Source organism: Enoplosus armatus, chromosome 20, assembly GCF_043641665.1.
Source record: "Enoplosus armatus isolate fEnoArm2 chromosome 20, fEnoArm2.hap1, whole genome shotgun sequence".
NCBI lineage: Eukaryota > Metazoa > Chordata > Actinopteri > Centrarchiformes > Enoplosidae > Enoplosus > Enoplosus armatus.
Window position 1 is genome coordinate 9,649,504 of NC_092199.1, and position 19,467 is coordinate 9,668,970.

The 19,467-nt window shown below is 39.4% G+C and overlaps 1 protein-coding gene across 1 annotated transcript in view; it reads left to right on the forward strand.

The window, feature by feature from the left end:
* nrg3b (neuregulin 3b) overlaps nt 1–19,467 on the forward strand; it is a 173,493-nt gene that overhangs the window by 81,936 nt on the left and 72,090 nt on the right. The window contains 1 exon segment of the mRNA XM_070927600.1: nt 7,888–8,023. Within this exon segment, the coding sequence (XP_070783701.1) occupies nt 7,888–8,023 (136 nt within the window).

A 19,467-nucleotide genomic window follows, 5' to 3' on the forward strand; every position in this document is an offset into this window, starting at 1 on the left:
CAAGGCAGAAAAACACAGAGTTCTCAGTGCTGATAATAACCTGACACTGTGAGTCATGTTAATTTCAGAGAAATTCAATCAATTTCACCCATCCCCCTGTGTTCCTTGTGTTTTCTTAAGGGTACTTTGGTAGTGCTTCATCTGTAGCTTTAACAGCTATAGGTCCAAGGTCTATCAAACAGCGTAGCATTACTCCCGTCTGTACAATAAGAGAGGCAATCAAGTAATAAAGTAAATTATGTTCCTGAATACATGGTTTTCACTTCCATTGTGATTTCCGTGTTCTTAAAGCTCTGGTTAGGACAGAAGTATTTTTTGCAGAAGACGGATGCATAGAATTTTTGTGCTTTGCCTTAAGTTATATATTCTCTCCTATGTGAGTCCCAACTCCCCTGAAGTTTGCACAGCCTCTTCTATTATACATGCAGATTGTCTCTGACAGTGCAGAAACATTGTACCTCCAACAGAGGTACAGTGCACATCAGACAACAAGCAAGCCGAGCCTTCTGGTAGAGCGCAGAGCAGGCGATTTGGACTTACAGTGCAGTCTCTTGGCTGCTCAACACTTGCACTATGTTGCGTGGGCTGTGGAAAGAAATTTCAAGGTCACTTTATGAGCTGTTTGGGAGAAGGAGGGGGGTTTGGAGCTGCAGGGGCGTACTTGTTGTGTGTACGGTGGTCATCCAAACTTTAATCAAGATTCAGCTGACACGGGGTCAGGAGAAAATGTAGATAATTAAAACTTTTCATTAGGGGGTGAATTGTTCCCTTAAGGTTCAATGCATATTTGATGTCTTCTGGGGTCTACTTTATTAACCTGCTGCTTTGGGCCTGTCACTGTGAACACATTCAAAACCCCTTTTTAGTTCACCTCATAATGATGGCATCAGGTAATGACTAGACTCGAGTCTTTCAGCAACCAAGATATAAAACAGTACTTTCAACTCCCGAATGCACCCTGAAATGGAAAATTGGATTAAAATGCACATCTTCTACTTCCTTTGCCAAACATTGTGGAGAAAATCAACTTGTTTGTTTGAACATGTAATCAGACCATTCATGTACAGTATATATGTCACAGCTTGCCACTTTGAGGCCACCACTAGTTGGACTAGAGTGAAGGACAACTAGAGTACCTGTGACAAATGTCCCACCAAATTCCCCTCACTGGGCTGTCATGGCGACCAAGGCCATGTGCTCTTTAGCCCTGCTTACAGGCAACAACTGCCACCTTTAACCGGCTGTCCCACAGGTCAACTACTATTTGTTTGTGTCATGTCAGGGACAGAAGGTCTCCCAAGGCTTGTCGTCCTGATGATCATGCAAGACATACAGTGTATGTGCATGTTTCTATGTGTGTGTCTACTGAAATGTTTGTACATATTGACAGATGGCTGAAAGTATTGGATATTCAAGGCTAAGACAAGTCTCTACAGTTCTTCCTACTCCTTCCTCTGCTGTATATGTTTCCCATAGCTTTACCTTTCAAGGTCCTTTTTTTCATGAACACAAGCTCAATGTAGCTCTTTTTCCAGTTTATATGTTTATGTATGCTGTTCACGCCACTGTTGGTTTTTGAGAAGCTTATATAACAAACAGTATATAGCATGTTTTGCCTTGTGTTGTACCATATTTGGAATAAATTACCTTCATGAGAGTTAACCATCAACTAGAAATGCTAGCATAGGCGCTCACAGTGCAAAACAAAAATGACTTTGACAGCAGTTTATTTACATAAGGAAACATGGTATGCCCCAGATTTTTTTAATATATTGCTTGCTGGTGGTGCCATATACAGTACAATGGATCCACCCATCATTAAGTGGTGAAAAACTGATGTACCAACCTCTATATTGTCCTACATGATCTCAGTACAGTAGTACAAGTATAAGTACAGTAGTGGCCTCTTAAATACCGTTTGGTGGTCAGAATGAGCTTTGTGGTGGCACTAAATAACTCAATGAAGCATGAGGCAAAAATGGTGTTCCAAATATTTTGCTTGAAAATAATGCTCCAATCTCGAATTTGACAGCTGGCATATGTAAACCATATTTCTGGCACTTTTTTCATATGGTGTGAACAGGAAGGTGTGCTCAACAGGTGTCGGCATATATGAATATGTTTTGGGTTTTCGTCACGGCTTCCAAAATGGTGCGCAGGAAGTATTTAGAGTATTTATCCTCTTCTTTTCGAAAGAGGATTCCAGTAATTAATAATTTCTTCCATTCCTGCTGCTGCTGAAAAAAAAAATCAACCATTGTGACAGATAGCATTGTCAGGGCCAATGTTTTGTTCATACCCTCTGCACTGTATATTTCCCTGAATATGGTTCTGTCCAAAAGGCAGCAGTGCATGATGGGTAAGCAATCAGTAGGCTCTCTTAGGACTTTCCCTTTACGTAGTAAGGCCCTCTTTGATGTGTGCTGCAGTAAACACAGGCAGTTCTCTCCCGACCACAGTCTCCTGGGGGATAAGGCTCTGCACAAGAACACTAATGAGCACATTAGAAGGAAGCCATAGAAGGAAAATGCTACAGTTGTAAATGGAATTGTCTCTTGTGTTGTCTGTGCCAAAGATGCTCCGTCTACAGTAAGTGTGCGTGTGTGTGCATTCAGGTGCATGTATATATTGTGTGTATGTGTGCAGAGTTAAAGCAGAATATGTAGACAATTACAAAGCAAAGCCTTTTTGTGACGAGTCTTTTCCAACTTCATGAAAGCGTGATGTAAGATTTTAAAATTGGATTTGAATCGAGGCTGCAAAAAAATTGCAATATAACCACTGCTTTCAGCCGCACTGTAATTAACAGTTGAAAGTAATCAAGCAGCAGAACTAAAAAGTGAAAGTGTGACTGAAACCGAGGTGACAAATGTCACCAACAATAACAGTAGCACACCATTACAAATGGAGCATTCACCATTTATTCCATTTAAGATAATCACAGGTCATAAAGAAGAGATGCATAACAATCCTACCTTCCTGAAGAACTGTTTTACAGCTCATGACTATGATGCTTTTTTTATGGTTCTGTGTTTTGTTAAATTATATAAATGCTGTATGTTGTAAAGAGGGGTTCATGACACACCAAATGATTAAAGTTTATAGCAGTGGGCAAACACTGAACATGTCTCAGTGTTTACCACCAAACTCCCCTGATCCTTGCTGCACTCTGCAGCATAATACCTGGCTGCAGACACTGGCCCCCTTTTAGTGGACTTTGATTGGCTGTGTCTGTATGCATTCATAGAGAAGAACATGTAGTACCGTGATTTCCTTTTTACTATAAAAAAAAAAAGCATAATGTCACTGAGTCCCACGTGTCTTTTTCAATGATATTTACCATATCCAGTAATGTTAGCATGCATTCAGCTTTATTTTGATTCACTAGGTTCAGGTTTAATGGGTAACTCTGGTATTTTTAAACCTGGGCGCTATTTTTACAAATTGTGGGGTCTAAATGAATAATAGTTATTACCAAAGCTAGATCGCCTCAGCTGGCAGCTGCTAACGGGCTGCAATGGCTGCAATGTAATCCTCAATTGTGCCTGTGAGAAGTATGTCCACTAAAAGTGTTTGTTTTTTTGCCAGTGACAGGCTCAGATTGTTATTCTTAGTGTCTGACAACATTATGGAAAGGATCCCTACAGAGATAGACCTTAGATAGATAAGTTCCTTTCCGTTTAACTGGAAACAGAAGTCTTGCTCAGAAATTCCAAAACCTTTTGTAACTATTAGTCATTTAGACCCCAAGATTTGTGAAAATAGGGCCCAGGTTTAAAAATACCGGAATTGTTATTTATCTTATCTTATTTTTATTTTTATTCTTATTGTTATTTTAGCTTTTATATTCTACTGTTATCAAAACAATAGCACCTTCAGACCACAGCAAATTCCTTGTAATGTATGTTACTTGGCAATAAACAGTTTCTGATTCTGATTCTGATTCTGAATTACCCTTTAACTCATGGGACTTTGCTTTTGTTGTGGAGTTACTGTAACCTTTATGTTACAATAACAGACCTACATGTAATGACCCCCCCCCCCCCCCCCCCATCAAAAATAAAGGTACATTTTTAAATGAAATAAACCCTATATTTAGTTTAAGCTGTTGGACTTTTTGAAGATATTGATTGAAAGCGATTCAATAGTAGCGACTGAGAAGAAGGACTAGCCTCGGTATTCCTCTCAGATTACTCTGATCTCTCAAGCATCATCTGAATCTGTGATCCCCAGCCAGTAGATTCCTTGAAAGTTACCAAGGGAATCGGCAATCTGGATTGCCTTTGTGCAACGGGGAGAGTGCGAGACGTGAAAATTATTTCAAAGAGTCTGGGATGAATCACGCTCCCACTGCAGCTGCCATTTATTAGCACATTTTCCACCATGGTTTGTTTTGGGTTCTTTTTATTTATTTATTTTACAGCTACCTAACAGTCGGACTTTCATAGTTTGCTAGAGGCTTGCATTGTGGGGTTTTATTTTGTGAAAGGTTTCATTAAAAGTGTTGATAAATGAGCCTAATGGCAACTTGTATGTTTGTCATAATTAGCCATGACACCACATCTTAATAATGACTAAAAGCAAGAGACGCATCATTTATCAGATATTACCTCAATAATGACGATGAAGATTCATTAAAAAAAACCAACTGATTTCATTACTGGTTTGATATTAAAAAAAAAAAATCTGTCTCCTGATTTAATTGGTTGGACTGCTTGGATCAATTGCAGGGTTTACACTGATTTATTCAGGGTCAGCCCCTTGACAGTCAGGAAATGACAACAAAGAAAAATATCACAGCTCTCATACGTTCAAGAAACGCACTAATTGCCTTTATTAACTTGCTCTATTTCTGACAGGAGAGTATTTAAAGAATGTGGCTTTTCTGCAGGATCCTGTTTGACAGGTGCTTGTTCAAAAAGTGCCGGGTTATGCTTGCTATGCTGCAGATTTTCTACCATTTCTTGCCTGTCATAGTGATGAAAAGGGAACCCATAAGAAATTGACAGCCTGTATTGCCAAGGCCAAACATATCTGAAGATGACTTGTTTCTTGATGTGGCCAACAGGGCTAAAAGAGTGGAGGTAATCCTTTAAGATTTAAGAGGGTTTCTTTTGCAGATTCTTGAGAGGTAATCAGTACAGGCTGTTTGTTTGTAGACATTACACCTGGTGAAGAATAGCAGAGCCTTTATTTTGTAGGATGACAGGCGAGAGACTTAGCACTTTTTATTCTTTTTTAAGGAAATAGAGAACATGCTGAAATGTGTGCATTTACTTTCACGGGTTTTATTGGTCAAATGATTCATTGGGTATCGGTATAGGTGCAATATTTAAAAGCACAGGAAATTTCAAGGATCAGCTATTCTAGAAATCCTGTGCACATTTAAAGTATGTCATAATATGTTTTGAATTAAGACACTCATGTCAGCCTCCCTCTCTCTGGGGGTGAAACTGGCACATTCACTGAGAGCCAATATACAAAAGGTGCTGCTATAATGTGCCATGGCGTTTTGTGGGAGCTTTGTCCCTCGTGAAAAAGAAAAATATGGAGATGTCATACATCATCATCGATTGGCAAATGCGTGGCACGAATGATGCAGCGCTCATTGGTACCACGGTGACCTTGTGTAGTTCACATCCTACCTCTCTGCTCCGTCAACAACATGAGACAAATGAAATGATGCTGCACTTGAATCACTTCTTTATACAGAAAAGAATGTAGTTATAATGAATCAGCAAACGCCTTCTTCACTGGTTCTGTGAAATAAGATAAGATGACAAGTGAAAAAATAAAGTTTTGAAACGTTTTAGCACAGATAAGATTACTTGTGATGCAGATACTAAAAGGGTGTTTGGTATCTGCGTGACCTTGGCTTTTCTAATGTAAATATATCAGTGGTTAGGCTTACAGCACAAAATCAATTTCCTCTTTTGTCAGCTCTGCCTCATGTGAACCACTGACCTAACATAGGTCTTTGTCTTTGCACATCAAACGTGCTATTCTTCACATGTGGTCACTGCCGCTGCCTGAATAAAAAGATACAAGGGACTTTAAACACCATGACAATTATTGCCAGGGATATGTGTGCCACAGGGGGACGTTGTGTTCTATTTTCTATTATTAAAGTTGCATCTTGGAATAGATAACCTTTTGAACAGTCCACCCTGGGAATTTGTGGAATTAATAATACAAGATGTAATCCGGTGTCTTTTCAAACCTAGAGAGTGAAAGAGTCAGCTTGGGTTCGAGACCTACTTTCATGTGCACCACACTCTTGGGTCTGATAAATAGGAACTGATCCCAAAATGATTCAAAGTGGCAATCAAAAAGCAAGACGTGCAACAGATACAGAAGGCGAAGGGATTGCACTTTCCCAAATGCATCTGAAAGATATTATATGAGCCACTACAGTAAGTGGTTTAAATGATATCTTCCAAAGTTTTTACTCTGACAGAGTAGAGTCCTGGTTGGCCCCAGGAGCGCCATATGTCTCTTTTTGTGTTACCTCTGATCTCTCATCATCTCTTGGGCCTTTGTCAAGAGCCCCGGATTTATCGATCAATGGCCATAAACAAAACCATAGATTGAACTGGACACTGGGGCACAACAAACAGATTACTGAATTCCTTATTCCTCCGCACACGATTGGTCACTAGAGCCATGGCTGAAAGAGGCCATTGGCCAGCAGAAGTGCAGCACACAGAGCAGATTGGGCGACAAAGCTTTGGCGGACTCACGCAAAAGGATGATGAAATAGTCGACAATTAGAAGAATACGGTGTGTGAGTGTGCATCTGTGTAGCATTTAAATGGTGTGTCTGTGTGCATAATATAAATGGATGAAAGCAGAATCAGATGTGTAATCCAATTGTATTGGCAAGGTATTGAGCGTAATACCAGTCAATCCAATTTTCAATGCCTGACTACATGATAGAGTGGAAGAGCTTCTGAGTGATCATTTCTCTGTTATTGCATACGTGTGTGTGCCAACACGTGTGTAATTGTGCATGAATGATTTTGATAGAATATCTGCATACACTAGCGTGTGGTTGCACATGCTAGGACACGATATTTATATGTCGCCGTGACCACATGCCTGACAGCTGTGCATATTTCACAGGGTGGAGAACCCTGCATTGCAGTGCTTGTACATGGCAGCCATGCTCTTTATGTGAGAGCAGCTCAGGGTCAGACTAGAAGAGGAGAAGTAAAGGCTCCATCACCAGGCCCATCCCTCTGCCTTTCTGTAGTGTAACATATTATCATCCCACTTCCTCACCTCTGTCATTTATGTCCGTGTTTTCCAACTGTGTTTACTAAAGCAGCAGACTAAGAAATTCACAAAGGAATTGTGGTGAAGCTGCTTCATTTGAAACAAACAGCAAAATAGACACTATGAATGCAGTACATATGTAGCAAATACAACACATACACCAACAATAATAATACTAAAGTATATTATTGCAGTCAGATGTGTTACACCATTGTTTCGCTTTCTCTATTGCATCAGGTCAACGTCAGAAACCGTCAAACCAGAAATGCTAATTTTACTCAGTCAGTAATGAAGAAGGTTGTTCCTGGGGCTATCCTGCCTTCAGCCCACTGCGTTTCAGAAATTAACAAGGAATAAAGTCTTCTCCTCCAATCTGAGGAGAGTGGCTATTTCAGTACAAAAAAGAAATCACTATTGAAGAAAAACAGTGCTTTTAGAAGCATAACGGCATGCCATGTGCAGTGAAGCACATCAAAGAAATGAGAAATGTTCCTGTGCAAATTAGCTATGATTTAAGATGCAAAGTTGAAAGAATGAGAGAAATTACCTTTTTTTAACCTTTTCTGTCCAATAGTAACTAAATCTGTGTCTCTGTCTTTTTTCTGTCTACAGCAGTGGCCCCCACACTTCCTAGTCTACGTTCAGAGGTCTTCAAGCCATGTGTGGAAGACAAGGACCTGGCCTTTTGTCTAAATGAGGGAGAGTGCTCCATCATTGAAACTGTGGCTGGGGTTCACAGACACTGCAGGTGAGTTTGATGGGGCTTATGTGTGTGTGTGTGTGTGTGTGTGTGTGTGTGTGTGTGTGTGTGTGTGTGTGTGTGTGTAAGAGGCATTTGGTTTCTTTCTCAGCATTGACATTTCCTCTCTTTGCCCTTCCCCTCTAATCACTAACCTTGGTGTCATTTTCATTCAAGCGGCTCTTTCCCCCCCAGCCTGACAGACCGTGTTGTTAGAGTGATGAAACGCAGGAAAATCGTTGCGCAAATGCGCCTAAAATGCACTGAAGATCTATAATCACCTAAACCATTAACCAAGGGTTCAGAGATGCGATGCTTTGGCTGCATTAGATGCAGCTGATTCTCTCATTCACACAATCAACCTACACAAATGGAAAGAAATGCTTCCATGGAGATCCAACGAGGAGGCACAACAATGTCGTCTGACAAAACTTGTGTGTTAACCTTGACATAAATGTTGTCTCTGATATGACCTCTTTGGTATGAGATGCATTTGTATGGTAGGTGTAAAGAGGGGGCTCTTGCAAGATCCCTCTTTGATCTTACTTAAAAGCAAATGGTTTTTTTTTCCTTTTGTTTCACTCAGGCAGCCGCTCACACACTGACTGCCCGACAGAATAAATAGAGGTAACTCCTGTAAATAGACGCTTAGCTCACAACTCAGTGTGGCAGGCATAACTAAAATGTCGTCAATTACCTAGATTACATTTATTGAAGAAACAAATCCTTTCTAATGCCTTTGACAACCTATTTGCCTGCATTAGCAAGCATATAATGTTTATCTGTCATGCCACCTAATTATGTTTTTTTTTTTCATATTTGTGATAAAGAGCAAGCAAACTTTGTTTATATAGCTCTCAGAGCAGAAAATACAAAGTCATTTACAGGAGGAAGAAGCAATATTATAGACAACAGAGAGTAAATGGTATAACATAATGCTTATCAATCTTTTAATAACCTTTTTAGCATTTCTGTGGTGTTAGCCAATAAAGACTCTAGGTTTGTGTTTTTTTTATATAAACCACACACATGAAACGGTATGCTAGGAAAGCACACTTATTACTAATGCGCATGTGATTGTATGTGCATTGCAGATTTTTGTTGCATACATGTGCCATTAATTAGTGGGTGCAAGTTCTTGCTTGTTCCTGCTTGTTTCTGATCCCCCTCGTGGCCTCATGCACTATACACTTCAACTCTGCAATCGCTCTGGTATATCACTTTAAAAATGCATCACTTTAAAAATACATGATAAGAAATGTTCTCTGAGGGAAGAGTTGTGCTGAATGGTGCTGAATTGTAAAACAGCTCATTAGTACACCTACCTGGAATTAAAGGGCCTAAATCTTCATCTGGAAAAAAAATGGTGCATTATAAATGAGGCATGAGTCAAGCTCCTTAGAAAAGTAAATGTAAAAGTTGAAAAAACAGTCAGGAAATGGGGCATTTAATTAACACTTATTGACTATTTTTAGTCATTAAAATAGTCACATGATTTATTATCAATCACAGATAATTAACCAGATAACTTAAATTTATCAGAAAAGTTTTTTTTGTCAAGATGTTTGTTTGACAAGCGAAGAAACACAATTTTAGTTGTAACCAGCAATTAAAACAATGGAGAGTGATATTATTTTGCATGGCAGAAAACTGGTTAAAATATTAATACTCTCAACACAAAATGTGAATATATAATGATATATAATTTCACTGACTGGAGACAGCTAAGAATTATTGAATGATAGGAAGAGTGTGCATTTCATGTCATATTATGGTGGCCGGCACAACAATTTGGAACGTCCCACCTGTGCGACAGCAGCATCAAGAAACCCTGAAGACTCATAACAACTACCCTGTGGGCTATAATTAGTGACAGTTGAATGACTGCATATAGAACTCAGGAAAGACTGGAGGCCCTAACCTAGAGGCACTGTCTGCCAAGTTCTCTTGAGCTGAGTGCCTGTTGTGTGAAAGAATGATTACAGGTTTGTGAATACTTTTATTGAAAGGTTGTTTTTTTTTTGCCTGAGAGAAGTCCAGGCAATAAGTCAGAAAAATATGATAATTTTACTCAGAAATCACTGCCATGTTGATTAATGTCATCGCTTCGAGGTGGAATTCCAGGTGTGCTTGCGATTTTGAAGAAGTGATTTTACAGGCCAGTAATGACAAAATCTAATTATTGTGAAGATAACTTGCAGCAGGTAATTTGAAAACAACAAAATTAAGCCTGCAGTCTACATTAAAGCTGCATGAAAGGGTTTCTCACCACTAGGGGGCAGAAAGTCCCCAAAACAAACTCACAGCAGCTGAGCCTTAGTACTGTAAAGTTTAAGCAGTTGAAATTGTACTGAACATCAAATATTTAAAACTGATTCTTTATTTCCACGAGACGAGAAGTCCGTACAAAACTATTTCATGAAAATAAATAATAATTTCAAGAAATATGGGGAGTCCTTTCAGCAGTGACTTGTGCTGCTCTTTGCCCTGAAAAACTATTCTTATATATATACTTATCAAATTCAACCTGTTGAATTTAAGTGCAGGATTTGGTCCACCAACTCCTGAGATAACTATCTGTCTCTTTTTGGCTCGCTAAATGTTCGACTCTCCTCACCAGCCATTTGTTTACTGCGGATCTTCGCCATTTCATGCTGAGCAGGTAGCGTACAGTCAGCTTGTGTGAGGTTGTTTGCTGAAATATGGCTGCTCACGGTTTTACCATATGGACTGACAAACCACAAACAATGAGCTGAAAGCTGCAAATAGCAGTAGAGTTGCCGTTGTGCCATCACTGTATTCATACTACACTGCACACAATGATATCCTTTGTTCTTCTTCCTGTCAGAGATACTGTGCGTAGTGACAAACCCAGATATTGTCCATCCATATTTCTGGATACAACTAAAAGAAAAAAAGTTGTTACTTGAAGAAATATAAGGCGGATGATTACACCCAGGTTTAGGGTGTTGGAGATACTGCTGTTGATCAATCATCCCCCCAAACATTGCTGGATCAGCATCCTCATGACAATAACCGCTGATCTCTTCAATCTGCTCTGAAGTCCGGAAAAGTACAATTGCTGCCTCCTTTGACGTCATCTTCTCCAAGCCACAGTGCAAAGAGCATAATAGATGGCTGGATGTTCTCCAATATTAGACAAGTAAAGATGTCAAAACAATCTTTATACACTTGAATCATTGGATGAGAACACAGTTCTGAACTTGGGAATCAATTTATTTTGTTATGAAACATTTCCTTTGCTCTCCTCCTCCTTTCTCCCCCTCCTCTGCCAGATATTCATGTTTGCCAATGCTAATAAGGCTCCCAAAATAAACATGCAAATGTGAGTTTAAGACCTACTTCCACATCAGTGCTGTAGCTTCTTATACACTAAGTATAATAAATGTACAATAATTATAAGGTCTTGTGGTAAATGGGGCTGACACATGACGGCCCATTCACATATAGAGTTATTGTAAAGAAAACTGCAGTGTTTGTAAAACTAATCAAAGAAAGAAATATTGGGGAATTTGGCAGGGCACTGAAGTAATGGCTTGGTTAAAAATCGTTGATCGATCAAACCAAAAATATATTTTCTCCCTAAGAAGGCCAAAAATGTAACTTTATTTAATGGCACAGGCAAACACCAAATGTACTAGAATTAATTATAAGAATTAAAATGATGTTGGACCGTATGTATTATATGAAGATGCATTACATTTATAAAATGTGATTCAAACCATATTTGAATTCCAAAATGAATGCACAGTAGTTGTCACACAGGCAAACACATACATGCAGGGATTTGAGAATACAATCTCATATAGTAGATCCATAGATGAGTGAAAGTATAAAAGTTTACTTCAACAAGACAGATATTTAGCTAAACAGTAAATGAATAAATGATCTCACTTATATAGCACTTTTCAACCTTCACGGTTCCCAAAGCGCTTTACAGCTAAGTCTCATTCACCCATTCACTCACACACAAATGGCGACCGAGCTGCCATGCAAGGTGCTGGTCTCCATCGGGAGCAACTTAGGGTTCAGTGTCTTGCTCAAGGACATGACGGGAGCAGCCAGGGATCGAACCCCCAACCCGCTTTACCCTGCTTTTGTCAAACAATCTCCATTACTGGTACAGTATGTGTCAAGTTCCTATTGGAAAATAAGATTCTTAGAATCTAGAAATAAATTATTTCATTTGAAATATTAAGCATAACTTGTCACATACTGCGCAAATCATGAAGAATTGTAAATCTCAATATTGCCCCGTGTAAATTCTGATTGGTATCAAATCTGCCTTCAGGAGGAGGAGAAACATGATTTCTGATAGCAAAGGAGAGACTAAGATGATGACACAATTTCTTTTCGGCTCTGAGATGTCAGACTCACTGAGCGCACAAAAGTAGAATGCATATATTCTATGAAAATATGAAAAAGGTGGAGGAATACATTATCAGGAGGTGTAGTAGAGCTGGCCGTCATACGCAATCATGTCACCTGTTTTCCTGTTCTCGTGTTCAGCACCACAGCACTCAGACATTTTCGTGATGGTGAGTCTGGAATAAAACCGCCACTAAAGCTTCTCCCCAAGGGGAAAGTATGTTGTTGTGCCAGAGGTAGAAAATCGCCACGGGCGAATATACAACACCTTATATTAAATTAACATTGGAAGAGATAACACATGCTCCTGTGATCCTACCACAACTGTTGCCCAGTGCAAGAATGTGGTGTTAGTATGTGATGAGACAAATACAACTTGTGGCAGACTGTTGGGACACTTTGGATGTACCAATGCAGCACAGACCTGACAGTGCCTGACAGTGCCATAGAGGATACAGCTATATCCATAACAGTCACTCCATGCGTAATGGTGCATGCTGATAGTTCTAGGTTGAATATGAAACACACAACCACAAGTGTATTTACTTCTGGCTTTAAATATTATTTCTCCTGATGAGAGATTTCAAGTTAAAGTTGTCCAACATACATACGTCTGTAAAGAGTTTAAACAGGATTTGTTCATGTGTTTATTTTCTTTGTAAAGACAAATAGCATACAGTATGGCTGTGCCTTGCACCATGCACTTTTGATATGATCCATAAAGACGGGCGGTACAAGGGCAAATTATGATAATTATTAACAACAGAATTTCCGTTCCAAATAATCGCTGCTGTGCTGACACAAACCATGCTTTTCCCTTTCCTTCCACTTAAGCAAAGCCAAGTTCATGACCAATCAGAAAAATGTGTGTATCGTGTTTCATTTCGAATCAGCGTGTTTTTAAAAAAACAGTTCCATGTGGAGTTAGTTGGAGGTTAATTGGTGGCACAAAGAGTAATGCATTGGCTAGCTCTGTATGTGAGGTCTGTGAATTACAGGAGGGCATGTGTGTAATTCAGTGAAGCAGAGCTTGCCAGAGTCACTTAAAGTCCTCCCAGAGCCCAAGACAAAATAGGACCTTATGGCCTCTGATAATATCTTATGGAAATAACCATGTTGTAATTGATCATTCTGCATGGGTGCCCTTCATTCAGCTCAGCCCTTACTGATGATACGCCCAAGCCAACGTTCTTTCTGCATTTTTCAATACAATTATTCTTAGCAGGTTGTAGTTTGAAAATATTGGACCTGTTCAGTGGTGCAGGTTTTGACTTTGATGTGAGGGCTCAGCAATATCAGTCTGACATGTGCTCAGCAAACCAAAAGCATGCAGTTAGCCACGGTTGGAAGGCACTGTGGAATATATTAGTTGGAATGAGGGCGCACTGCAGCTCTGGCCACAACCTGCAGCATTGTGTTGTGTTTTGGTCACACACAGCAATGATCTTAACATTGAGGCGTTGAGAAGCTGTGCACGCTGCACTCAGGGCATGCAGCAGATCAAATATGTAAATTCTTAATTGTTGTATGTGGTGTTGCATAATATGAGTGGTCTGTTTCATTCTTTATGTACACAAATAACACCTGCTTACCTACAGTAGGTTTCCCGCAGTAACATCATCTCATGCTGCAAAATCTTTTTTTTCTTGACATAATTGGAAAAGATTTCTCTTGCAAAAATCTGTAGGAAAAATGGTCTCCCTTCACCGAAAACACTTGCCTCCTTTCAACAGAATGTTTCCTAACTTGTATGGGCATTGTATCAACAACACACTACACGGAGGCTCGCTTGTGTTGCACAGATGATGCAAAGCTGCTGCAAGTTAGCTTTATAGTTGAAACAGCCTGATGCCTCCTTGCCAAAGAGAAACAAGAAGAGGAAAAAACATGAATTGGACCTTGCATTGTGTGTATTGATACTATTTCTTATACCCTGTAATCCATTATTATGGGTTTTGAATATTTTTCTGTCTGATTGATGTGTAAATCCATAATAATGACATAAAAATGCAAAATTACTATTCCAGACCTAAGTTGAGGAGGGGGTTGCATAAGAATTACAAAGGATGCATTTTGCATTTTAAGAAGTGACTTTTGGAACGACAGTTTACCATCTTAATTTCCGCTGGTAGGATATTTGACTGTCTGTCCTCTAATTATAGAAGATACTGCTAGTATCAAGGATTCAGTGGCCTGTACATGAAATTGATAAAAGAAGAAAGTCTAAAACATGCAACCATTATAGAAATGTATATATAGGTTTAAATACGGATGTAGTGATCCTGTGATAAAGGGACCGAAGGAAAGATTGTATCAGTGCACATTTGGCAATAATTACAGGTTTAGTTAAAGTCAAAGCAAATGGAACCTATTAATGACAATAAAGACAGACATTAAGGCAGCAAAATATATTTGTTGCTGCCTTTAATAATGATGATTATAGGAGAACAAGTCAGACTTGCCCTATGGTTTCTTTATGTTTTACCATGCCTTTTAATATCTGTGCATTTTTAATGGATTAGCTTTTATTCTCCTCAGCATGGAGGGTGAAATCACTACCCTCTGAGTGTGTGTGTGTGTGTGTGTGTGTGTGTGTGTGTGTGTGTGTTTGTGCTTGTGTGTGCATTAAAAGCCTGGCAAAGCTCAAGGTAGCTCGTGTCTACTATTACCATGGTAACTTCTTCCCTCATTAGTGTGAGGCCAGAAGCATAAAAAAAAAAAAAAAACAGTTGTTGACTCACTTGTAGTGTGCCTGCTATGGTAGTTACATTCAAATGCTCTATCATGACTATTCATTACATTATATTTTGGTGCGTTGATTCTGATTGATCAGACATTAAAATAATTGCCACCTAATGGTAGAAATGACTGCTGTCGTGAATAATTCATAACAAAATTAGCATATTTGATTGCTTCATACAAAGCTATGCTGACATAAGATATTAGATCATATTTACATGAACATTGACTTGTTTTATGTTTGTTCCTTCAAACCCCATCTGTGCAGATGGATAGCTAGTAAAACCAGTATTTCATAAGCAAAGTGCTTACTGTGTGTGTGTGTGTGTGTGTGTGTGTGTGTGTGTGTGTGTGTGAATGCCTTAGGGGACATGTTCATGTACCCTGATGAGGGAGCACATGGAATCTAACAAAAAAAAACGTTGCAATTCTCTGGTCCCCATGAGGAAAAGAGCAATTTCTATTGGTAGCTTGCAGTAGGGTTATGCTTAAGGATAGGCTGAGAGTGTCTGTGTGTGTTTGTCTGCGTCTCTGTGAGCCTGTTTATGGGGTTTTTTTCCCAGGACCCAGGAGCCGTTGACAGCAGTATTAACAGAATCTGATATGACAAAATGAATCATATAAATGAAGACCACAACCTCTTAACTTCCCCTTCCTGTTTTTCTTCCTCTCATCTTCCCTTTTCTACGGGGAGCCAGTTCAGCGATTAAATTGTCACTGCATCGTCAGACCTTGACAGGCTGCACTAATCCACGATGCTGTCGCTCCTCTGCTGATCCATCCTGCTAGGGAGGACGTTCTCCAGGTTTAAAGCCAATGGGCCATGTCCCCCACTACCCCACCCAGCTGCTGTATGAAAGCAACACAATTATAAACGTGAGAGCAGACTTACCTGTTGGCAACATCCTGTGACAGACCCGTCATCTTGCCTTGGAACTGAGTGCAGTTGGCACATTATGTTTCTAATTCATTCATTAATGGAAAGAAAATGTAGGTGCCCCAAATGCCAAATTATAGTGCAGGATTAAACACACAGCACAGTACTGTACTGTAAAGACATGACTAATTTCTCCATCCATGCATCTGCCGTGGTTCTTTCAGCATTGCATTTTACATTCAGCAGGCCTGTCACAAACACTGCAGATGAAAGAATTACGAGTCCATATGCAGCTAAAAAAGGCTGCCTTATTTTTCAAGCTACAAGACTTTATGAGCATGGGACAGACGTGTCGAAAATCCACCATGCCTGCAGACAATTAAAGCTTTCACATTTCACAAGGTGTCGGCCTATGATTTTCTGTTTTACATATCAGCTTAGTTAAAAACAGTATGTGCCTATGAATAATAAAACCTTCGAAGTCAAACTATATATAAGCTAAATATAGTTTGTAATATCAAGAGCCACATGCAGTTCACCAGCTGGGGACACACAATGTTAGCTGATATGAGCACTCCCTTCTTTACTCTGACTTCATACATGACTCGTTTTTGAGTCACAGGGTAACATACAAGTTTTGATAGTGTGGTCATTTGCTTTGAAAGAGAGGCAGCTAATGCAAGCTAGACCCCCTCTTTTGTGTAATGTGTGATGAACTCAGCACTGAGTGTGCAAGAACCGATTGACGTATTGGAATAACATGAACGAAAAAATAACATCTAGTGGGAATCAGTGCTAATGTTAGCAAGCTAGGCTAACTAACTTCCACTTTCGAATGGGAAGCTAATTAGCCTAGCTCACTAATTAGGCTAGTAAGCCTGTCCAGCTAGCTTACACTTTTCAAGTGAAACTTAAAAGTACAAAGGATCCTTCCAAACGTTGAATGTTGTAAAGTGGTACCTACATGGATGTACTATATGAAACGGACAACGGACTCCAAAATGGCACCAATTTACTTTAAAATGTACCTTAAAATTGCTCATCTAGCATAATACAATGAGTTCTAATTTACCTTGTTTGCAGTTCCAGGTGCTCTGACAGCAGTTTTACTGACGTCTCTTTTATAATGGTGGTCTATGGAGAAGATGGTTTTTGGGCCGCAGGGGAGTTTTTGCAGAACAGCGAGTGGCCACTGAGACAAATTGGCAGCAAGGCAGAACGGTGACACTGTATCCAGGTCTCTTATACATCCATGGTCTACTAGCAAAGCTGGCTCTCAAATGTCAGTCAAACACTGCCATGGGAAATGTTCACCCGTCGAGTCTTTCGTCATACAGAAGTAGATCCAACCTTGCAAAGTGAAGGGAGGTGGTTCTTTGAGAGAATTTCTAAGATTTTTGTTTTTTTTTATCTATTAGCTCAGAGAATATTCAAGTTTTTTCTCCCAAATTTGTGAGTTTTTTCTTCTAAATTTACCACTTTAATCTCATTTCTTTCTTGAAATATGAGACACTTTTGGCCCTAATACACTGTCATAAAAATGAAGTCAGACAAAAAATTTAAAAATATTACTTTCAATTCATATTACCCACCTAATAAATGGATGAAACTTTTTTCTTAACCACCATAGAGTGTAAAACATTTCATCACTATATGTTTCCACATTTATAAAGTCACATTTCTGGAGAGAACTGTTCACAATCACAATCACATTTGCATAGCCTCAGAAGATCACAGACAAGATGACAAACACACCCGCAAATGCAGTACATAAACACAGCATCTCGCTTCACTTTCTCTTCCCCACATGAAATGCACGCAGAGCATTTAAATGGAACTTCGAATGCATTGGATTTAAAGGCAGCGGTACAGCCTCCGTTAGTCGCCTGCAGCACTTTACTTGTCATTTCATTGTGAGCTCAGCTGGTGAAGGGTAACAGCTGCTTCTCATTACTGATGTTTAGACTAAATGATGTTCAGCAGTGGGCACAGAATAGAGAGCATATAGCTACATCATTATGTTTGAGCACAGAAAACCCTTTTTTTTTGTTCTTGAGGACTGCCTACTGCGTCTGTTACTCTGTCATTAGGACGAGACGACCAGACAGAAGAGGGAGAGGTGCTATGCGGTTTGTGATAATTAAATGGTTTTTTTTGTTAATAGGGAAACGATGGAAGATAAAGAGGTAGCCTCCTGCCATCTCAGGGGTATCAGATGCTAGAATCTCTCAGATCAGGAGTTCAGTCGCACTGTAACCTTGAAACATACTTCTCAACTGCGCTAGGGATTGTCATCTGTACTCCACCAGAGGGAGCTCAACTGATTTCATCATTACAGGTAGACACTTCATGAGAAAAGAGACCTTTTTATATTCATACCCCTTTATATTTGTCCTAGGAGTTTTTTGGTTGCTGCTGTATTGGTGCATATTGGTAGGGGGTCATAAAGCTGAGGTGTTAATACTTGTGTGTGTGCTTATAGTGTATCATGTTAAGCAAATTCTACTTACCTGTGAAGACTTTTTCATGGAATTGAGGGGGAGTCAAAGATAACTAATGAGCCTTTATCTGGGAAAATGAAAATAATGAGCCTCTGTTCTCCTTCCATAATATTGCACCATAACACCACCACTATTTCTTTTCTCACATTTTCTCTTGTCTTCCTCATTTTTTTTCTCTCTGTCAGAAGTGAAGTACAGGAAGGCTCAGGCCCTCTATGTAGCATCTTTACTGGCTTTATCTGAGCTGCAGCTTTAACATTTTATCCTCAGACGGGTGTCAAATAAGATAAACAGATCAGTTAGTTGGGAAACACAAGCCAAAGGATTGAGCAAATTCAGGAAAGAAGAGACCACTTCGACAAGAGATGGAAAACACAAGATAAAATAGAAGGAATCGGTGCAGTCGGTGGTGCTTAACCAGGGTAATATTTCATCATCAAATGATCTGACGTGATTCTTCGTTTTTCCTGATATCTTCGTTCTACCTGACATGTTTTCACAAGAGGCTTCGCTTTGGTACTGCATCAGGAGAACTGTCCATGTTTATTGATAGAACTTCTCCTGAATTGAATTAGAATTTAATTAAGTAAAGTAGCAAATGAAAAGAGACAGAGAGAGGCAGAAAGAATTCCCATTGTTCCCCCTCAACCTGTCTCAGGCTGAGATCAATTATCAAGCGACTGACTAGTTTAATCCATGTTCTCAGGAAAACAACAAGCAAACCGGCGATAAATATTCATTTGTCAATACAGATAGATGTTGACTAACAGAGCTAGGAAAGAAGAGCGTGGGTCTGACTGCTGAAAGAGTAGTTACAAACATTAAAGCTAATTTGAATCCTTTAAATAAGAAGTGATAGTGTTTACAAATGGATTATCTTATATTTCTGGGGGAAAAATGGTAAAAGCAAAATCAGGGTCTATTGAAATATTGACGAAAAATCTTTT